The 23,060-nt window shown below is 36.9% G+C and overlaps 1 protein-coding gene across 2 annotated transcripts in view; it reads left to right on the forward strand.

Moving 5' to 3' along the window:
- The window catches only part of ATRNL1 (attractin like 1), a 415,015-nt gene that overhangs the window by 363,854 nt on the left and 28,101 nt on the right, over positions 1 to 23,060 (forward strand). For both annotated transcript variants that reach the window (XM_057370287.1, XM_057370289.1), the window contains one exon: positions 2,479 to 2,593. In XM_057370287.1, coding sequence (XP_057226270.1) covers positions 2,479 to 2,593 — 115 coding nt within the window. The remainder of the gene's footprint in view (positions 1 to 2,478; positions 2,594 to 23,060) is intronic.

Below are 23,060 nucleotides of genomic sequence, written 5' to 3' on the forward strand. Positions count from 1 at the left end.
TTATTCTTCTTCTCTCCCTATCAATAATAATATATATTCTTTTATTCCTTCATAGTTTTCTTCCAGTTTCTTTTTCATCTTCCCAACTGACATATCTCTTTCTGTCACAGTGTGTATAAGAAAGGTGTGAAAGTTTATTAAAAAAGTGTTTGTTTATTATGTTTTCCACTGATAATGTTTTATTAATCTGTGATTGTCATTTGAGCTTTTTGCAAAAAAATATAAGTCACTYTCTGTACAAGGGGAAAAAAGGCCCAGATAATTCTAGCAAGTAAATCATGGTAGCTTACTGCTTTGGGCAAACAAACTTGTGCCTTATCTCTTCCAAAAAACCCGTGGAAAATGCATGATAAATGGCACATTTCAGAGAACATGTTATGTCACTGTGAAATAACTTTGATTCATGATTATGTATTTATCTTTAAACAACTGACAAACCTTAGGGTATCTAAATTATTATCATTTGCTCTATGCTACTGTGCTATTTTGCTAGGGARCCTGAATGATGTGAGGTAAGATAAGACATCTGCTTTTGCAGTCATAATTTTTTTTTATAAAGAATAAATAGGCACAAGATTCTTGCTGTATTTTATGTTTGGATGAAGTCCTTTATCAGAAGTCATTTCCTCCAATTGTGTTTTGAAGAGCATTAGTATGAACTTCAAACAGAGAAGGACAGGGCCTGTTGATCAGAGAATTTATATTATACCGCAAAAGAAAATATCATTATTTGGATTTATTATAAAGTARCCACCAAATTAAAAGTCATAATGGTGTATTTTTTCCTTTGAATTGTGGATTTGCATAAAATCTATTCAGAATAACATTTTTAAATGAAGATTTCTTTTTTTTTTCCTCTGCCTTTTCTAATAGTTCTTCGATTTGTTGTTGTGACAAGCCAGGAAAGATTACTCAAATGCTCTATTACTTACATTAATAWTACCAGTTGAAGCTTTTGGGGTTTTAGTTTTCTCTTTCATCATTTGGTAAAGATTTTTGGTGAATGTAAGTTGTCAATCCCAGTATCATGGCAGTTTAAAATTAGATGTCAGTCTTTGCCCAAGTTTTTGATGCTGTCTACAGAAATGCCTTTTAAATATGACCATGAACTAAAAAAGTAGTGTATTTATCTATTGTACAATTTATTGCTATATTCTGTTTCCTTATCTTCACTGAGCAGTAATAAATGTTGGTTACTTGGAGGTAGAAAAATAGAAAAGGATARTTGCTTTACATGATGGAAGGGCCTTTGTTTTCCTTATATCTAGTACTTTGCAGTGTATTTAGCTTGGCTAAAATATCATTTTTTCTTAGACTACTTGAGTCAGTTGACATTTTTGTGTACATCACATTTTGTATGTAAATAGAAAGTTTTCTGCCTTTGAATTTTGAATCAAACGTCACACTCATATTTTGCCTTGGAACATGACAGACATTTGAAAAAATTACAAATAAAAAAGGGAAGAAATGCTTATGCTGATTTTGACCTGATGTTTTTAGAAATATCTTCAGTGCTTGACTAAATGTTGAAGCCCTCAAAAATGAAATGCCTATCTCTTAGTAAACACAAAATTTGGAAACATGGAAATGCGGAAACATTGTAAATTTTCATCTTAGAAGCTTATTTTTCTACGGCTTTGTAGACTGCTTTGATTTTTTCTTTTTCCCAGCTCCTGCTGTCCTTGGTAAATTGAGAACAATATGGCAGCAACCGTTTAGTTGAAGGCTAACTGCAAATTAAATGATCTATTAAYGAGTTAATGAGAGTTTGGTAACAGCACAAACCCCCTGCCATCAAAACCACTGCTGTCATAGCTTTGTGTAAGATAAAGCAAGGTGATAATCACACAGGCAGCATTTTCAGAGTTTCTAATTCCATGTAAATACAGTAGCACTGAACTCTTTTTTGCATATGCAAAAGAAATCAGGAAAGTCCTGCCTTGAAGAAATCATTTGCTTACCAGGACAGGCAGAGAGAAGGCAGAATTCCTGGCCTGGGGATCTCAGGAGGGATTTGCTATCTCTAGTTATTGGTCTATAATATAAATTTGCTCTCATTTTATAGTTCTGGAGTTAGGCAGGTTGGGTAATGGGTGCTGTTGAAGCACAAATCTTTCACTTTCTTAATATAATAGGGGAAATTTTGCTACTCTCAGATCAAAAAGTCTATATCAAAAGGTTTTACTGTTTTCTAAATTTCCATTTGATATGGCTACATTTAGCAAGTTATAAAAAATTCAGTAAAATTTTGTTGTCTTTTGTGATATTTTCATTTGTTTTTTTGTTTGGTTGGATGTGCAGCATGGGCTGTCAGAGCCCGTTTTTAAGTCAATTAACACTGGTTGGGACAATCTGTTCAAACGCAAAGAACTAATTAAGAAAAATACCTTCCTACTGTTACAGCGTGCCTTAAATTAAGGATTTGCAAGTAAAAATGGAGTGGAAATCCAGGCTGACATGGGTGTGTTCCTCCTGCAGGGTGCTCCGAAGCCGATCGCCATCGAGCCGTGCTCAGGAAACAGAGCCGCCGTCCTGACGGTGTTTTTGTGTCTGCCCAGGGGAGCCTCGGGAGTTCCACCACCYGGACAGTCAGGTAAGGCTGCTCTGCTGAATGCTGTGTCTGTCTCCTTCTGCACACCCTGCCTGGGCAAAATGACCCTCACAGATCCAAAATAACAGCCCAGCTCTTGGTTACAAGCAGGTCAAGCTGCAGGTTTAGCCGCAATGTTTAATTTTTCTTGAAAATTTGGTGTCACAGCCAAATAAAAAGCTCAGTGGTTAGGACAGCCACATCTCATTGGGACTTCTTGAAGCAATACYTGTGCATGTCAATATGCCCCAGCATTTCTCTCTGGGAAAATAATTTCATATGCAGCCACTTCCATGGTTTCAGTTCAAACTACTGCAAATGAGGCCGTACAGGGAATASCAGTGAGTATTTTCACTTCAGGCTAAAATTTAGTGCAGTCCAGTTTACACCATAAATCCCAACACTTTGCTGTCCAGGAGTCAATTAAAATACCAGTATTTCCCAGAATGACTGTCAGATAAAACCTGGAGTTGTGTGAGTGAGACCTTCTGCAGGGAGGTGTTCACTTTGGAAGTGATCCCAGCTCATTTTAAAGCAGTGCTTGAATTATCTGGAAGCACTYCTTGTGGCAATCATTGTGCAAAAACATTCTCATAAAATGCTTCCCAAACAGGAGGTACCCACCACACCTTTAAAATCCTTTCATTAACTTCCTACATTGGTTTGATAGAAAAGAGCTATGAGAAGAAAGTTAGGACAGAAATGTGACAGCACAWGTGGCCAGTTTACTCGTTCAAAATTCACTGGAGCTGGTGCCAAAATCACCACCTTTGTAAGGAATTGTAGACTGCATGGTATGTGCCCAAAATGCAGGAAGAAACCGGAAAATATGCTTTCAGGCTAACTTTTATCATTAAGAGCCAAAAAGATATCCTTTTAACCTTCAAAAATCCATTTAGGAGATTAAAAAGTATTGAGTAATGATGAGGGCAAACTCAGTTGACTTATGTTGGAAATAAGCTCAGCTGGGTGTTCTCTTTTGGCCTGATCACTATCTGTTATTTATTTGGGAGTTTTCGTTCATTTTTTGAGGGCGAGGGTGTTATATTTTTTTTCCCTCTGAGCTCTGAGATGAGGACTTAGTTCTTAAAATGCTGTTTATGGCTTTGAATATCATTTTTGGAAGTGCTATGAAAATAAAAGTGTTACTGATGCTTTGTCAAATACATTTCCTGGAAGAAATATATAAATGTAAGTGCTCTGAAGAGAGCAATGAGAGRGGAAGGATGTTTAGCTTATTCCCTGTTCATGTTTTAAGGAAATGAAAAAGAAATGAAGGTGTTTATAGTCTTGCAACAAGAAAAAACATTATGAAAGGAAATTAAAAGTAATTGTTGAAAYTGAAGCTTTAAATGTTTTTTGGGGAGGTTTTTTTATTGTTTTCAAATTTACCTATGATGTGCATCCTGACAGTAAAAATATATTCATTTAGTTTCTTCATAATCAGCTTCTATTTACCATATGAAGGAGGTTTTTAAGTAATTGCTGATCTTTGCTGTGTGTAAAGCATGGGGGGAATAGGTGTTTTGAAACAGGACTTGGGCTCAAGATGATGTCAGATGTGTCATTCTGCACATTTCTCAACCTGTGAAAGAATGYACCTCCTTTTTAAACATGTCCTGTCCTACTCAGTTCTGGCTTCTCATTGCTTTGCCCTCCACCAGCTTTGTAAGCATATATTTGGAATATTGTTCATTTATTTGTTATTATGGTATCTGTCAGCCACTTAGTGTTTAGAAACATATAGATGCTTTAATCCTATAAAATTTTAGTCCAACAACTTTCATTTCTTTCAAGGTCAGAAGSAAATAGAATTGCTTGCGATGTCTAGCCATGCTGCTTCAGCCATCAGAGTATATTAGATTTTGTGGCTATAATCATTTTTTTCTGGTGCATATTGAGTTGTGGTACTCGTGGATTGCTCTAACCATGCCTGGGCCAGGCAGGAGCTGTTCTGGGTTTGTTGGCACACCTGTAGCTCTGCTAATTCACTCCACTCCTGTCCTGCAGYACTACCTGCTGCTTCTTCCCTGGGGCTGCCTGGGAGCAGACGCTGTGAGCTCTGCCAAGTTTTTGGAAATGATGTGGAAACTCCACTCAGCACACACGTTCGCTGTGCAGTTGGTTTCCCTTACGACCTGAGTTAGACAAAAATGGTGATATTGAGGTGGGTGGAAGTCGAGTGTTCAGCAATTATGTCTTGCCAAGTAATATTAGAATCCTCTATTACTTGCACAAAGCCATTTTCCAGCTCGTTGGGATCATTCTGGGATGAAACTGACAGTGTGTCAAGCATCTTTGTTTAAATGATACATCAGTGATACTCTTTCCCAGTTCACAGTGGGAAAGTGTGGGTTTCAGTCCGTCTATACATATATCCCAAATATAAGAAGGGAATGCCTGTGTTTTTATTGTTCTGCATCACATTTTCTCCAAAAGTAAGAAAACAAATTCTTTACATGAATAACTAATCTATGCTCCACTGGAGGTCTTAGTTGTATCCCTAAATTTTTTAGATCTGACTTTGATCCAAAGTGAGTTTTACTATTCCCAATTTTACATTTGCAAATATTTGGTTGAAAAATGTCTCTGAATATTAAAAAAAAAAAAAAAAAAAAAAAAAAACCCAAACCAACAAACCAACGAATAAACTAAACCCTAATGTAAAGGTTACTCTTTGTGCAGCATATGTTCTATACTTCACCTTTATCAGCAGCTGGAAGAAAAGTTGAAGCTACAGATGGTGGGCTTTGGCCAAGGGCTATGCACAGCAAAAACTTCTCTAGGAGAGACCATATGTCCCAGAGGAGATCTGTGTGTTCTCTGCTTCCTGCAGAAAATACTCAGAGCTTCACAGACTTTCAACAACATGGTTTTAGCTTTAAGTGCTAATTCTATAAGTTAAACAGTTGCACCACTTAAAACTAATCTGTAATTTAAGGTAGATTTTGTACAGATTGATCGCGTGGATTCAGTTGAAATATTGATAAAAGTGAGTTTATTCTAAGAAAAGGAACACCAGTCATTGTGATTCGTGTTTTCAAAAGGGATTTTTTCAATGAAGCAGCTATTTGTAGAATTAAATATCCTGAAGATCTGTGAAGTCACTGAATGTTKCYWTCATGGTAGATGAGGTGTTTCMCAGCATACTTTGCATTTTCTTTTGRGTGTAAGCTARCAATTCAATTGCACTTCTGTAAAGTAACAACTGTTTTTAAATGAAACACATTAGAACAAAAGTATAAATTAGAATGATCAATGGAAAACATTAATTTCTCAGGTTTGGATTGTCTGATAGAACATGTGTTTTCTTCACTCTTTACCTGTCCCGTTCACTGCATTGCCCCTGTGAAATCAGATCAAAATTTGAGGGCTCAAAAAATAGCAATTGTCTGTAGGATCCACGTGTATATTAATACAAATGCACCAGTGTAGTTCATATGTGACTTACAAGTTTTATTATACACTGGAAGCTAGAGATCATCTTTTATTGCTGTAGTGTCTGACCCCATGCTTTAAATAGCTTAAACTCTTCTTAATATCAAAGCAGATCTAATAATGAGAGCAGCTGCAACCAGATCTCTAGAAAGAACTGAATTATACATCGCAAGGGGGATTGAACAAAGCAAGTTAGACCAAAAAAAAAAAGAGGATAATATATAACTTGTTGCAGGAAAAGGTGCCTATGAATTATCAGCTGTGGAAGGCCCAAGAATAACTCCTTCAAGGTCTTCATACAACTCTAGTGATATATTGGGCAATTCAGAAAGAGAAGCTTGGTAATGTGATAGATTCTGTTAAAAGAACTGTGACTATGTCATCATTACTGCTAAAGCCAACTAAATCCCCTGCTTTGGGGTATTGAATTATTGTACAGTAAGTTTATAAAACAATGTTTGCATCATTTTTGGATAAGGGCACAAAGAGAAATGGGAATATTAAAGCATCTTGAAATAATTCAGAATCAAGGGGTGTAATTTCTGAATTATTTGCAGGTTATGCTACTTTCACACAGCAGCATTTTCCTGTCTACCAAGAGGGTAACAGTGGTAGAGCACCCAGTAAAGGAGATTCTCTTAAGGCATGAGMTGAATGGTCTCTGCAGGTGCACAAATGGCTCTCTGTCAAACCTCAGTGGATCTCTAACACCTCAGTGGCTATGGCTGGGTGAGGTGAATCCAACTTAATCCATAAAATAATGCTTGGAAATTAAATGGAAACTGAAATGGCAGACCGCGTGAAATATTCCATCGTTCTAAGTATAAATTAGGATGCCAGGCCTCTGAAAGTTCCTGTCTTATTTCCTTGACTCAAACCAGATTTTTGTGTGACTCAAACCAGAATTTTGTGTAGTTCTGGCCACACTAACTGTGGCGTTCAATCCTACTTAATCAGCAAGCTACAGTAGGATCAGAGAATCAATAAAACTACCATGCCATCTGCCTTCCCTGTCCTCACCATCATAATGAATAATGACTCATTAAGTGTTCTACAAGACAATTAGCTCTGGTTGAAAACAGTAACAAGGCTTTCTTGATTGTATTTATAATTTTCTCTGATTAAAATACAAAAACCCTAATGCATATCATAAGAGGCACATTAACATAAATATGAGTTAACTAATAGTTTTTATAGAGTATTGTATTTAATTATATTGCTCCATTTTCCTGACCCTTGGAAACAAAAMCATGGATTATGGCTTTTCATGTGTGTACCTATCTCAGTATGCAGTGAACTGGTTGCAGACATACATACCATGAATTTCTACCTGCCASAAACACATTCCTTGCTCACTCCTTTCATACTTGCAAAATAACCCMATAAAATCAGTAGTGCTACAAGGATGAGTATAGATTTTCTGGTAGAAAAATATAAGCAAAAGATGTAGCAGAAAATACACCGTAATGAAGAGGTGCAGAGGGGGCTTAAATCTCTGCTTTAATGAAGGAAAAGCTATGAGAAACAGAAAATTCTGAGTTTCCTTCTGCTGTTTAGACTGTGGAGAGTGGGTTTCATCTTCYGGTCTAACCTAAGGCATGACCTAGAACATTTTGTATAGAAATGTAATTTCAGTGATTGTGTTGATGCCAATTAAATGCTCAAAAAACAAAAAACAAATTATTAACATTGTTGGAGAAAATCAAAATGGTCTTCGTGAGAGTTTCAATGAATAACTAAAACTAAACTCTAATTAGTATATTAAGCAGTAACTTCAACTGACTGACACTGAAAGACTGTAAAATCTGGAGTTTTCTTCAGTTAACCAGAGATGCTGAACAAAACAACTCTAAGACTTGGTGTAAACTAAAATCATCTATTCCCAAGATTGTTTAACTGAAGGAGTTGCTTCCTTCTGAGCAGTGAGGCCTATTTTTGGAGTGACTATTTTCTGCTTAATTCCATCCTTCTGCACTGCATCAAACGAGGGAGCAGACTGTGTTTATAGTATTGACACTGTGAAACGAACACAGTGCTAAGTGGCAGATGGTGCCGATGATTACTTAAGAAATATTTATGGCAATAGAAAAAACAAAGCAGATAATAAGACCTGGTAGCCACCACCACCCCTTCTCTAGCCCAAACCTAAAGCAATTATTTCTGCAACATGTAGGATGAAGTCTACTTGAAAAATACAGAGGTCCTTAGCACAGAAAGCTTTGTAAGTGATGAAGAATGAGGTATTGATTTTGTCTGGTCTTTTGCAGAATTTTACATGGTTCTGTAATGAATTCATTTTTACATCATTCTGGCCATAGAACCTTGATTCCTTTAAATTCTGGAGAAAATACTTGAAAAGAMTATAAACATTTTAACACGAAGGACATGCAGTATAACGTTAGCAATGTGTCTTCCACACATCTTGGCAAAAGTAACTTATTGATTGGACAGTAAAACCTGCATAGTTTGGAGCCATCAGCTGAAAAAAAGTAAAAAGAAAAGAAAAAAAAAGAGCAGGAGAATAGAGGAGGTGGAGATGGTTGTTTTACAACTGTATCACTGGATTTCCTGCCCTGAGGGACTCAATAAAATGAGCCATATTAATAAAAACTGTTAAGTACTGTGAACATTTCTTTGACAACTAGTTATTCATCGTTCAATCCGAAACTGTCACTGTCTCTTTCTCCAGAGTATTAGAAATCCGAAATCCTTTTTCTTTTGGGTTTTTTTTCAGCTTTAGTTGCATAAAGGGAACTGAAAGGATGCCTGAAGAGGGTGTAAAATTCTGAACATTGTGAAGTGCAGGCACAGCCATGTCCAGCTCTTCCCATGTTTGGGGAGGGCTCTGAGCTCTTCTCAGGTTGCATCCAGATGATGATTTGGTGATTTCATCTCTCCTGTTGTCATGGGAATAGAGAAGCAATGATGAATGCTCATGATCCAAAGCCTCTGGYCATGTTCAGAACTCAAACCTTCAAATCAAAGGCTCTAATCTGGAAAGAAACTCCTTTTCAACCATCCTACCTGCTCACCTGCAGAACCTGGGGTTTTACTGTTTTTATCCATTGCCCACAATGTTTTGTRTGAYAWAATAAACATGGGAAGGGARATTRTGGGCAATTKYATTGTCCCAGTAATGAATTAAACTTTCCATGATGCYGGGACCAACAATCAGGASAGATCTCAATGTAACTCTTTTTAATTGAAAATTGACTTCTGTTGATTAAAGAAAAAAATCCACAGCAATCGTATCTCATCACCTTCATTTTGCCAAGGAAAATGAGGTCTGCTCTAAACCTGTTCTGCAGTCTCCTGAACACCTTTGTAGCACTTTGTCCCAGTTTCAGCTTCAGTTYATCTCTTTTTACCTTGCATGACCAGGTTGTTCTCAGAGTGCCATTTGAAGTCCCATCTGGCATTGCCCGATGGCATTAACATTTTGTTGCTGTATTCCTTTCAACATTTACTTTTTTAAAACAATTTTCCTCCTTTTCCAACTTGGTATTTCTCCAGCCAAYTTACTTTCTTCCTTAAACAGTAAACTTTCAGAGTATAACTTTCTGCTTGTTTCCAGAATGCATGGCTTTGAATTTTGCTGTTTTGTCTGAGTGCATATACATTCCTCACRTTCTTGGGGTCATGCATCTCTTTCTGGATTATATTCTGTGCCTTCTCTGTAGTGATGGTACATAGTGATATTTGTAATGTTTAAATGTARTTACTTTAATGCCAAACTCTTTAATGAAAACAAAAATGAACAGTAAAAATATTGACACTTGTTTCCATGTTACGTCTTCACCAGCCTTCTTTGTCTTCAAAATTATTCTTTGTTTTCTCTCCTTTGTGCCATTATCCACTCTCTGTAATTCCTCTGTCTTGTCTTTTGATAATTTATCTGTTGATAAATTCTCCCAGTATAAGATTTCAGAAATCCAGAAAATATTCTGCATATTCTTACCTAGAAAATAATTTCATTTATTGTAGAAAACTATCAGGGCATTCTGGCACAATCTTTGATGAAATGTTCTTGCATTTTGACCTGTTATCCGTTTACCTGCCTTTAATTATTCTTTCTTGCAAAGTACCTCATAGCTGAGTCTGATTAATAGATCAGTAAATAWGTGAATATATTTTTCCTTGAATCTAGACCATGTTTAGTTTGAAAGAAACAGCAGTTACTGTTCTCAATTTGTATGCATCTGACAGGACAGATTATTAAATTTCCCTGTTACCAGCCTTTGTTTTCTGGTATTCYTACAGAATTAGTGTTCTGATTACCATAATGTCATTTCATAAAACTTCTGTTTCTTCTGTTTCCATATCCTCATTCCATTATCCATATTGATGGTACTGTCTTTGATAAACATTATCTCCCTCCTCAAAAACCATCAGATTCACTCCTGGGACAGGATCTARAAAATACCTGATCTCTGCTTCATTCTTTCTGCATAATGACTCTGTCCTTTTTAGGTCTCTCAGTTATATACAGTGAAAATCTTCACGTTTGTTTTATTGAACCTTTGCAAGGTCTAACTCATCTTGATAAACTCATTTTTTGACAATTCTTATTGGCTCTTACCTGTCTTTGCCTGTGAAAGACAGCCCACTTTGTTGCTTGATGATTTTTAGCCATTTTCACAGGCTTTCTGAATTTAAAAACTGTAAACTYAGRCCTTCAAATTTGATTGTCTCCCAGSCAAAGCCTTAGGCCCTCTGCAAGGATAAGCTTTCCCTGGTTGAAAGAAATCTCATGTGCTTTTCTTCTTTTCACATGAAAATACAGATGTCGACAAAGGAAAGGAAAATAAAAAGAATCATAAAAGCAACTTACAAACATGGGAAGTTCTCTCTTGAGAATTGTGCTGAGAAAAGGTATACAATACTTACGTAGCTTTTAATGGAAATCTCATGGAAAAAAGATCAATAGTATGATTTATTTATTTTACACAAATGGAAACACTGATGATCGGATAATGCTGTAAAGCAGCATTTTGTTCTCCTTCTTTTAGCACAGATATCCAGTATTTCTTATATGGAAAATAGGCAGTGGTAGGGCCCATGTGACTGTACACCTCAACAGAACGGAGCATCATTTTTAATTTTGTGCAGTTAAACTCTGAGGATTCAACAGATGTCTAGGTGGAGGTGCAAAATGAGGTAAATTGAGCAAATCCCTGTACAAGTGACACAGTGGATGATAAGTGTCCTTCCTATGTGAAATTGGTGGTCTGGTTTTATATTCAGTCAACACATACTATGTGGAGCAGATGGCACACAGCTAAATTAGAACYATAAACCTTTCAAAGTTAAAGTTATATATGAATTAAATCTTTCAGCAGGGGTCCCATCACCTATTTCTCCTTACTGTCACTTTGAATCCCTTGAAAAGCACCTTTTTTTCTTTAATCAACAGAAGTCAATCTTCAATTAAAAAGAGTTWCATTGAGATCTGTSCTGATYCTTAGTCCCAGCMTCRTGGAAAGTGTCATTCRTTACTGGGACAATGAAATTGCCCATAATCTSCCTTCCCATGTTTATTTTATCACACTCTTGGAAGAARATGCTTATACTGTCTATTTTTGGGGTAAAGCTGTCCAAAATTATACAGAGACCAATCAGATTTATCATTCTTTGGCGTTTGATGGCATCCATCTGTTTATTTACACAACTGCTAAAGACTTATTGAGTTACTAGACTACAGAGAAAATAAATTGAGTTATCATCTGTAGTTAAATTCAGTCCTTGCATCTGCTGTCTTTCCAGCCTGTATGGTGTTTTCTGAAATTACACKGGCTTCCAGACCCAGGCTTCAGGAATACATTTATTTCACAGCCTTTTTATGCCATTTCAAGTGAATTTCTAATGCATGAGCAATTTGTGGTTCGGGAAAATGTTGACAGAAGAATGTCAGGGCTTTCTGTTGTTAGCAGTTTAAAAGCATGATAGGGACAGTTCTTGCTTAAAAGTAGCTCTTAAAAGTTTGGAGCTGCTCAATTTCTAGAATAATTTGATCTAAGCCCTTTCAATCAGTATTGCACRCTATTGTGGAAGGCTAGGTTTAAAGCTTATGGGCACAAATAAACTAATATTATTAGTAACTATAAAACACTTTTAAGATGAGGGATGGGGAATGAACTCTCTGTGCTCTTTATATTCAATTACTGTTGTAAGTACAAACGAAAAGAAGGAAGGTTTAAAGTTCAAATCTGTCTGTTASGAACACTGAGTAGCAAACTGAGGAAACAAATCTTAAAGGGACGSTTTAATTCTCSTAGGAAGAGTGAGTTTGCCACAGTGAACTCAATTATTGCCCACATCCTTTCTGTTGTGGATGAACTGCTCGGTAACAATGAAATCMCTGGGAATGTCCTTCTGAAGGAACTCGTTTGAACCCAGCAAGATATTAACTCAGAGCACCCACAGACAGCTGAGAGCTCTGGGTTGGTGTCAACTGGGTCACAGTGGTTAGAGAAGGGTCATTGCTTGTTATGACAAACCTTTCCTTACTGTGATAAATTCTCAGCTTCTCTTATTTTTATGCCTTGCGTAGCTCCGCTTCATAATTTTGGAGCTGGGGGGGAATCGGGGATATAATCCAGAGACATCCACATGTCAGGTCCTCTCCTGCAGGGATGCAGCAGACCCAGGTCAGTGCTGCCTGTCCAAAATCAGGACTGAGTTCTGCATCTCCCTGCACCTTCCACCAAAAAGTTGGTTTTCTGGTGGTTTTTTTTTTGCTTTTGTATTTTGGTTTTTGGGCTTTTTTTTGTTGGAAGTTGATTCTTCTCCTCTTTCTTATAAAATACAGTAAATGTTAAGGTCTGCAGAAACAATGAGAAGGAATAAGTTTAGCAGGTTCATAAAATGAAAACAGGCTGTTGAAAGGAATWATTTAAAAAATAATTCCAAACTGAAAATCCAAGGATGAAGTAAAATATAAAATGAGATGAAACCAGGCTTCCGTGAATGTTACTGGACCTGGCAAGTAAGTCACACAGTAAACTGCAWGTATTTTTCATAGTGGAGAAGACGAGCTTGAAAATAACTGAAAGCTGGTTAATATGGAAAAAATGGCAGACAAAATAATCCATTCAAAGGAGGGACATTTTAAACTAGTAACTGCATGTGAATCACTTCTAAARGAATCCCTCTTTTTAAACCTACTCTTTCTGAAATGTTTGGGTCTGAAAAAGTTAGTCTTAAGTGAATCTTCCAAATTGTTAAGCAGGAAGTATGGATCTGAACAGCAGCTGAAAAAGACTTTTGTCACTTTAAGTCTTTCTCTTCAAGAAAGTTGTCTTGAGTGCTCAAAACATGCTAGGATGTAAGGGAAAAATTAAAAAGAACATGACAATGGCAAACTATATTTAGGGTTGAGAGTGACTCAACATGACATGATCAAGGAAAGTTTAGAATGACAATGTATCTACCTTTTTCACCCATCCTGTGCTTAATTTGTACTTAATTTAATACTATTTATACATGTATTTATTACTGATAATTCACGATTCAATGATACACAGTSTGAAGTGTCTTTTATGAAGTGCTCACTGTCCTCAGCTTCTTTTGAGTGCATCTGACTGTAAGTGGGATGTAAAATATCCCACACCACTGGGCTCAGCAGACCTTGCTCTGTAATGAAATGGTTTTGCTGACTGGAAGKGAAAGTTTTAGGTGGCTGATTGTAGTCAGTCATATCAAAAAAGGAGAAAATTCTTGTGGGGACTTGCACCTACTGGAATTTGCACCCAGAGCAGATTTTGGCCCTTGCTCTGCTAACCAGATTCCCGTGTGGTTGTGGATACATGGTGTTTCTTTGTGCTCTCTGTAAAATGGGGATTCTACTTCTTGAGGATATTGTGGGAATAAATGAACAATGTTTGAGTTGTTCTCAGATTCACTGTTGTATGTCTAATAGGAAAAAATCCAAACAATAGTTCATAGCATGGTTTAGTGCGTAATACCATTCATTAATTTCCAGTCCYTGCATTGCCTCAGCAGAAAAGTTTGAGTCAAGGATAAGGACTCTTCTTCACTATTTGTTGATGAAATTTCAGATCAGTATCTCAGTATATAATATACTCTGTTTTTCTGTTTTGTTTGGTTTGGTTTTGCTTTTTTTGTGGTTTTTTTTTTTTTGTTTGTTTGTTTTTTGTTTTGTTTTGTTGTTTTTCTAGGGAAGTGCAGATTAATCTGTTATTCTTTCTGCAGATAAATGATTCCTGTCAAATATACTCATGCAGGAATCTTTGTCCACAATAGAGAAATACTGATTAGTCACCATGAGGGAATAGATAAAGAATCTTTGATAACACATTTGCAGCTGGGAGTACACAATAAAGTTTTTGTAGAGATATTTTGGTTACCTGAAAACGTATCAATATGCAAAAGGCATAACAAGTTACACTACAAACTATTAGAGCATAACACATTAAATTCAAGAATAGACTGCATCTTTTCCTGGGGAAGCAGCAAAAGGAATGTTGGTGGTAGAGTACAAAATTATCTAAGTATAAATGTGAACTTCTGATGAAATTTTCTTTATAATCCTGAGATTGTGATTATTGAATTTTAAATATGAATACTGAAGAAATAACCTTTGAATAATTCTATTTGCATCTGTATATGTAGAGGATGGAAATAATGAGGGGTTGTTTTTTAGAAAACAGCAAACCATGGSTGGCAGTGCAGGGAGCCACAACCTGAGCTGGGTCAGAGCTTTGTTCAGACKGGGGAGAAGAGTTTTGTGTGGCTTTAAATGGTGCCTTGGATTAAAATTAAAATCTATCATCTAATTTACTGTTTTCTGATGATTTAAGAATATGTGCTTGGAATAATATTTAAAGTAGAGAAAGCTCTAATTTATGTGGAACAGTGCATTAAAATCAGTTACTCATCCACCTAAGAAACATTATCAGCTCCCCATCAGCTTCAATTCAGAACAGAATCTGAAGAAWGGCCTGAAAGAGGCATCAAATTTCTTCTGCTTTTTAAAGGCCTTGGCAATGCAAGATACTGAGTGTGACAAATGCAGTTAGGTATAAATTACCAACCTTCTTGCAGCTACTGGAGCTCGAGGTCCCACTTCCCTCCCCTGAACTGCACACAGTTCCACCTTGGTTTGTACTGGAGGAAATCTGGAATGCCATTACAGAACACTCTGCAAGYTCCCATTATTTTCAATAGGAGTGATGCCAAGCTCCTTTCAAAGTTGATTACAGAATCATAAAAAAAATAAGGCTGGAAAGGACTTTTAGAGATCATTTACTCCCATCTCCCCTGTTCAAGGCAGTATCAGCTGCATGTAAACTATTTCTGGCAGATGTTTGTCTAACCTGTTCATAAAAGCATAGAAAAATGGACTTTCTGCTTCTTACCCAGGAAMTTTTTTCCCCCATGCATTGCTGTTAGAAAAATCTTTCCTAATGGTTAACCTAAATTTCCTCTGCTATGGTTTAAGCCCTTTACTTTTTATCATGCCCAAAATGAGCATGGAAAAAAGATTATTTCCTTCCTACCTTTTCTCTGCAGACTTCTATATTTTCCTGTTTACACTCTATCACCTTTCTCTATATCCAAATAATCCCAATTCCTCCAAACTGGTCAAGGTCATGTTTTCTTGACCTGATTGTTTTGTATTTATTATGTACAAAGAGAGATACAAAAGGAGGGTAGAATATGAGTATTGGAGGGGGAAAATGAGTATTTTAAAAGAAAATGTTACTGAAATTATACCAATCATTCAGCAGCATTTTTTTTTTTCCGAGTATACCACGTTATCTTTGAGCCTCTTCTTAGTTTGCCCTTCACATATGGAMAAATCCATCCTTCCTACAGTGCTGATTACTGATGTTTCCTAAAATGAGAAGGGTGTGATATGTGCCACTGTAATTCCAAATTTGGGCAATCAAACAGGGAAATCAAAGCTGTGSTTGATTCAGATTTTCTGCTTCCCAAAATCTTAATTTTACTAAGTGACTTGACACTGAAACCAGAAAGCTTACTCCACAMTTCTTCCTAAGTTTGGCTATTTTTAGTATTTCCTGCGGAGATCTTGGCCCTGAGCTTTAATTCCTTCTTCCCACACACATGCCCATCTCCTTCCACACACAGTGGAGTCAATGATTCATGTCTGGTACCCTCAGCCAGCAGGGATCAGTTATTTCTTCCTGTAGGGTTGTGGCACTCTGTAGCAAGGTGCAGTGAAAATTCCTTTTAATGAAGGGAAATTTGTCTTAGGAAGCAAGAGTGGCTTGCATCCCAGCAGAAGTGCTGCATGGCAATTTAGGATCTGTGATGTGTGTTTTGCTTACAAGGATGCATAATTCATTCACAGGGRAATTTATAAATTATTCAAGTAATCCTTACCTGTGGGATAAATAGTGTCCCCTAAGAAGCTCATATAACTTTATAATCTGATAATTTATTCCATCAGGTTAATACTAAGGAATTCTGTAATCAACTTTCACTATTTGTTATTGGGCAGCTGGAGCTTTATTCAAATTCTGTTTCCCTGATATTATGCTACAGTGGTGCTCTCTCTATTGGTCAATATTGATATTAAAACAGATTTCTAGAAAGCACCATTCTCCTGCACCTTCTCATCATAAATTGGTTTTTTTCTTTGGTGGTAGGTACATGAAAACACTCCAGATAGTAAAATGATCTATCAGAAATTATATCAAGCATTTAAGAGTCAGGTTTTTTTCATTAGATACAGAATTTAGTTTCACCAACTTCAGCGTAGGTAGTCTTTCAACACTTACAGGAGGTCACTTTGCACTTCTGGCCTGTGACAGACCCTGTGAAAGATTCAAGGATTATGCAGGATTTTATATCCCAAATGAGACAAATCGCTGCAGCAGGATCAGAGTGTGAAGGCTGTAATAACCAACAACCACGAGCAGGGTCACAGCCTGTCCCACTGAGCCTGTGAGCTCCCAGGGACAGCACAGAACATCCTGACAACAAGCTCAGGGAAGAGACAGCACCATCCTCTGTGCTGGAACAATTACCCTGTCAAATCCTCCTCATGAGCAGCAATTCCCTCATCAGATCCTACCCAAAATGTTCAAAGTGCTGAAATGCTGATCTGGAGTGTCTGACTGGTTGCTGCACCAAGCCTGTAGCTGTCACTTGCCCATCAAGCTGGAAACTGATACAGGGACAAATCTGTAGGAGGTACAGGCAACACGAAATATTTCACTTCAGTAAGTGCCCTGCTCTGTGTCATCGTACTCCTTGTATTCTACACTTTTAAATCCTCAAATGTTCCAAGTGCATTTGTTTGTGTTGTTACATTAAGGTGCAACTTGCCCCCCCCCCCAGTGCAGCAGAGTGTTTTTACAATCCACAAAAGACAGAAATTCCCAGCTACGATTAAAATATGTTACAAAATTCTGATTTTCAGTCCTGAATTAAGTTAATGTGAGTTTATCCAAATGAAAAGGGTAGTTCCCGCATCAAATCAATGCTTTCAGTAGAGGAAAGATGTCTACACACCTGAAAATTATGAAATTAGTTCCCAAGCTCATCTTCTAAAYATATTTATGGATATACTTGTGTTGTTTTTCTAGCCTATTTCAAGTGTTCTAGCAAAAGCTGATGGCCCTTCAGTCRTCACTCCTGTAGTTGACTAAGAGATGGAACACAGTTATAATTGCAGATTTTTTTTCAGTTTTGCATTAAGCAATGGTACAAAAATAACATAAATGAAAGCTGAGTGTGGACACTGTCAAYAAATAAACAGAGCAATTATGACTGAAGATAATAATTTCAATCAAAAGGTATATTGCAGCCTATGTGAAGAGTTAAAATGTGCAAACGGATCATATACTAAGATAAATCATTAGCTTTGTCTTTCAGCACTAAGATATGCTCTTATGGCACACTGATATCTATGGATACCTCCAGACTCTATTCTAAAGCTCAAGAAGCTTCATAAAACAAATTATTTCTTCTGTTCCTCCTGGTGTTTGTTTCATGTTTTCAGTACATCCATTTTCTCCCAGTATCTGGCTGGTCTTCTTTTCATTGTGTTTTTTGCTTGGGTGCTTTTGATAAAAGCAGATGTTACMTTCTCCTCTTCAAATTTCCCTACCTAATCTCAGTAGCTACTGTGTGTGTTTTCTTTGAGACACTTTGCTTCCCCAAATTATTTTCCTTTTGATATCAAATTGCAGCTTKAATTTTAATGCTGCATTTCTTGCTCTGGGAGCTGAAACTTTTGTTTACTCAGCTGAGCAGAACTGGTGCAGTTTTCCCAGCAGGGCTCACTGATGTGYCTGCTCCCTTACTTTGAAGGGAGCTGTTTCCWCTTATTCCTTAATGCTCCYAGAGAAAATGCCAGCAAATAGGGAAATTGGTGAGGGCTATTGTGGTTTTTGTAATATTTTTTTTTTCTATTAGAATGAAATTAAAATAATGCCACATTCATATCAGTGAGAACCAACTAATTACCAGATGTTAAGAAGAGGAGATCTGTGTCCAAGCACATAAYCTGCCTTGTTCTTGTGAGATTGAAYTGAGCATAATTTCGARTTATGAGCTCTTAGCTGTTGGTTGGCTTTGTTTTCTTTTTGGTATTATTTATACCTTTTGGATTGCAATACAAAGGCCTCATTGAAAAATCAGTAATGGATAAAAGCCTCAACTTCAAATCAGTAGTTGTAAACGCTCTCCAAAGTGTAGGGGAGAGAAGGGAATATTGATTTCTCAAGAAATCAACTATTAGGAAATGAAACGACTTTCAGAAGGTGGGGGATGTTGCCTTATTGGCAATGTTTCATGAAGTGCATTCTGATCTTGGCTTTTGGATGCCACTTATACCATATTCCTACAAACWGGAATGCTGTTCTGCCAGAGCTTGAAAAGGAAGCATTTTTTCCTGTTCAAAACATTCTCAGCATTTCAAGCCAAACAATTYGTGTAGAGGAATAGATCTCTATTTAAAGAAAAAGGAACAGACTCCTCATTATCTGGAATCTTACTTTAGCATGTTCTTTGTTTTGGAAGCAAGGCTATGAATTGTGCTCATTTTATGACCTGACCAGCCATGAATGAAAGAGCTGGCTGATTTTGTCTCCATAGTTATGTGCCTTTCTTGTCAACTCTGAGCATGCTGTAATAACATTTTCTTGTTCCAGACTGGTGAGGTTGAAATGGAAAGAAACAAACCTGATTGAAGTTGCAGGTCTGCTCATAGCTTGTTTCATTCTAGATACAGTTGGAGCCAATTTTATTTCCTATTAGTCAAGAATAAATAAAGCCTCCATTCTCTCACACACCAACTCCACAAAGAAAGACAGATGTGCTACAGTCTGAGTTCTGGGATCTCTCCTTGATTCAATGAGAAGGCACCACTAGATGAGGCTAGAAATAAAAATACCTCATTTATCAGTTGAGATGCTGAAATGGGATCAAATTGTTAGAGCGGTCAGCTTTTTTAACTGTGAGGTTGCTCATGAGTGTAGAAACGCAATAAAAAATAAAAAAGTAAGTTGTTACTTTCATTTTTTTTTCAAATTCAATTTGACACTTGCATTGAGAAATATTTAATTGGGAAGAAACTTCTGATGCTGTCTTGCACTCACAAATATCTTTCAAACTAATGCCTCTCCTATTTCTTAACAACAAAMCCAGAAGCACAAATGGAAAATGAAGTCAACCTTAACAATATGTACCATTCCTTCATGGGCAAATTTAATTGTTCATTGTCTGCATATAGAGTGGTGTGTTGATATCACAGCACAGAATATTCTGACTTCTCCCAGACTTTTAGGACACTTCAAGGTGTGATTATGGAAAGTAACTTTCCAGATTGAGCAAGTTCTGTGTGACATATTACTTGAAAATGACAAGAAAATTACTGCTTCTCTGAGMAGGTAGATATTGCGGCATGTAAACAAACAGGAAAATGTAATTTGCTGCATTTTGCTTGTGGAAGCAGTGATTTTTATTATTTAAATGGAAAGACAAGACGCTTGCAGTGTTATTTGGTATTGGTGAGTTAGCTCTTTTTACCATATATTCAACTTTCTTTTACATATACCTGCATATGCATTTTTGGAGAATATGATAGAACATACAGCCCTAAAAAATGAGTTATGAAGTTTGAAGAGCTCTTAAGCAGATGCTTTAGAAATTATTTCCACTTTAGTGTGCCATTCTTTCCATCCTTTTTGCTACCCCCAAAATAACTTGTAATGTTTAGAAATGTTGAGATGTTTAAGTGCATTTTAAATCCATTTCTGTACACACGTGTGAGTATAAAATTCATGGGTTTTGTCAGCTGAATATAACGTGCTTGGGACCCTCTCTTTAGAAAGCTCAGATGTGTCGAAATGGTGCTGTTTAAGAAAATCTGTGTTTTTTCAACTTTATCAACTGGTCAATACMACCTCTCTATACAAATCATGCCCCAATGTCATTCAATGATGTATTACTGTGATGCATCATTAAATATTGAACATTGATTATGTAAGTGCTGCAGTTCTTAATTTGGTTCACTGTATGTAAAGATTTGTGAAACTTGGCCAGTAAGTTTCCACAGTGTTAAGAAAAGATAGARATGCTTTGTGGTGCTGGTCTTTTAAAGAGGAGTGAGGTAGAAATGAGGAAGTTGGAGATCTGTTAACARTAAAATTTGCAGACTTGAGAAAACTGCTCAGAATAAGTGGTCAGAAGCATCTTGGCTGTGAACTTCGCTGATCTGAACTGGCTGTGGGAACTAAACCTGCTACTTAAAATACAAGATTTAACKTATTTATGCCTAAATTCTAATTCCTTAGATACCAAGCATATGTTTATTTTCTAGTACTATTAATGATTCAGTCAGGCATTAGTAACTATGCATAAGGTTGTCTGTGTCTGCAGCTATTTCTGGCARTTAACAAGTTTGAATGCAACTGCTGTCATATGGATGCCCATTTTGTMCTATTTATAAGCTTGTTTTTGAAGTGTTTCTGTCTTTAGATACGAAACATATATKCAGACAAACTTAGGTCTATCTGCTAAGTCTTGCAGCACGGTGGAATGAAAGATTTTTGCAGAAAAATATGTTTACTTTCAAAGGCAATTTCTAACACTTCTGGTTTTTACAGCACAGTTTTAAATCTGGTCAAGAAAAAAAAACAAAACAAAACAAAAAAGAACAAAACCATGAACTAAAGAAGTGCCATTTGTTTGTTCCCTGAATTCAGTCMAGTTCAGGGGACTCATAAACAGGGGAACATTACAACTTCCTTTCTTTTAGCTCCATTTCATAGGAAAACTTAGCAGCAGGCCAAAGTAATAGCTGAACTCACAGTTTTAAAGGTTCAGGTCCACAGTGCTAACCAGAGCATCTGCGCTGGGAAGTGTTGGTGCTGCTGGAGAAGTGGGAAAAGAGGAGGAACAGTCAAAGTTCTGCTCCTCAGCCACACCCTCCAGGCCTGSAACAGAGTTCCACGGGGAGGCCATAGAAAAGATAATTTTCACTCATGGGATTRCTGTCAAAAATGCACATATTTGGTCCTGAACATAAAACTGAAGTCTTGGATGATGCAGCTGATTTGTCCAACATCAAGCAGTAGGGCACTGGGGAGAACATTGCAGTTGAGCCAGCAAACCTTTAAACTCTATTCATTAAAGCAAACAAGCAGCAAAAATGAGTGGGGGGGAGAACTGCATCAAGGTTTATTTTAAGAGGAAATAAATGAAACAAGAAAGGCAAGTTTTTGGAAGTGATGGTTTGCCGGATTTGTCTGTGCAGCCCTTACTCCTGTCCCCTGGGTGAGCACATTGTGATACAGCCTGCAATAGTGTGATGTTATTGTGTGTTTGCAGAACATTCATTGCATGGGYTGGACCATAAGAAAGGACAAAATTATGTTTGTACAAACAGCTGCTATGTTTAAGTGTTAGGTGTTTCCACTTAAATATCTTAACATATTCTTCTGAGTGTGGATGCTGTTGGATGCGCATTTAAGGGTGGGGGGATGGATGTGTGTGTGCAAACACACCTGGAATTGGGGAAATGAGGATCTTTCTGTTGCTGCACAAAAAGGAATTATCCTTTTCCTGGAAGAAGAAAGCTGTAGGGCCAGCTTAAACATTTTAGTGTGTAGATGTATGGCTTTAAGCCCTGGGTAAAAGCTGGCTGAATATGTCATAGACATGATTTGTCTTTGGATGATAGCAGCATCTCTCATAAAGCACCCCACTCAATCTGTGGAATGATATTAGTAGTGAATGTGCAGAATGCTCCTTTCCAGTAGCTTGAGGTGTACTTATATGAAGCTAGCTGGTGAGTGACATGGTAAATAAAATTCAGAGGGAAAATGATATAYGGTAAAAGATGTATTTTACTGACAGGCAATGCAGCAGCAAAGGCAAACACAGATAGAGCCCTGCAGTCAGTACGTGAAAATAAGAGGAAACAGTGCTTTTGAGAACTAATGGTCCATTGAATCTTTTATCTGTTATCCCCAATTAGACTGGGAAAGATTTATTTAATAGAAAAAAAACAATTCTACTTCATCTTTTACTAAATCTTGTATATTGCCCTCCTCAGCAGCCCCACTTACAAAATGCGTATTAGGGACAGAATTGTTCCATTTGAAGCGTGTATCAATGCACATATTAGCAGTGTGGAAGTCTGTGTAAGTACATTATTTTACCATCTATATAGCTTAAACGACATTTTCTCATATCTTTCTGATGCTAATTCTAGCACCAGAATTGCATTAGTCCCCATAGTGGATCTCCATTTCTGACAGTASATTTCTCAGCAAATGAAAAATCATGCAGTCATTTCTCTCTAATTAGTTGTGTCTCTAAATACCTAATTATCACTGGGAACAAATTGCACGCTACAAAGATAATATTATGGAGAGCTGATAATCTGTTAAGATGCTGCTTTTGAGTTTTGTATACTTGATGCAGCTGTTAAAACAGAATTTTTACCACCTGGACATATTATTACCATTTTATTGTAAAATTCAGAAGSAACTGATAGGAAGCTAGAGTATTGGAGTTAGCTTCTTTAGCTTCT

Source organism: Malurus melanocephalus, unplaced genomic scaffold, assembly GCF_030028575.1.
Source record: "Malurus melanocephalus ecotype Western Australia unplaced genomic scaffold, MMel_1.1 scaffold_122, whole genome shotgun sequence".
Classification (NCBI taxonomy): Eukaryota; Metazoa; Chordata; class Aves; order Passeriformes; family Maluridae; genus Malurus; species Malurus melanocephalus.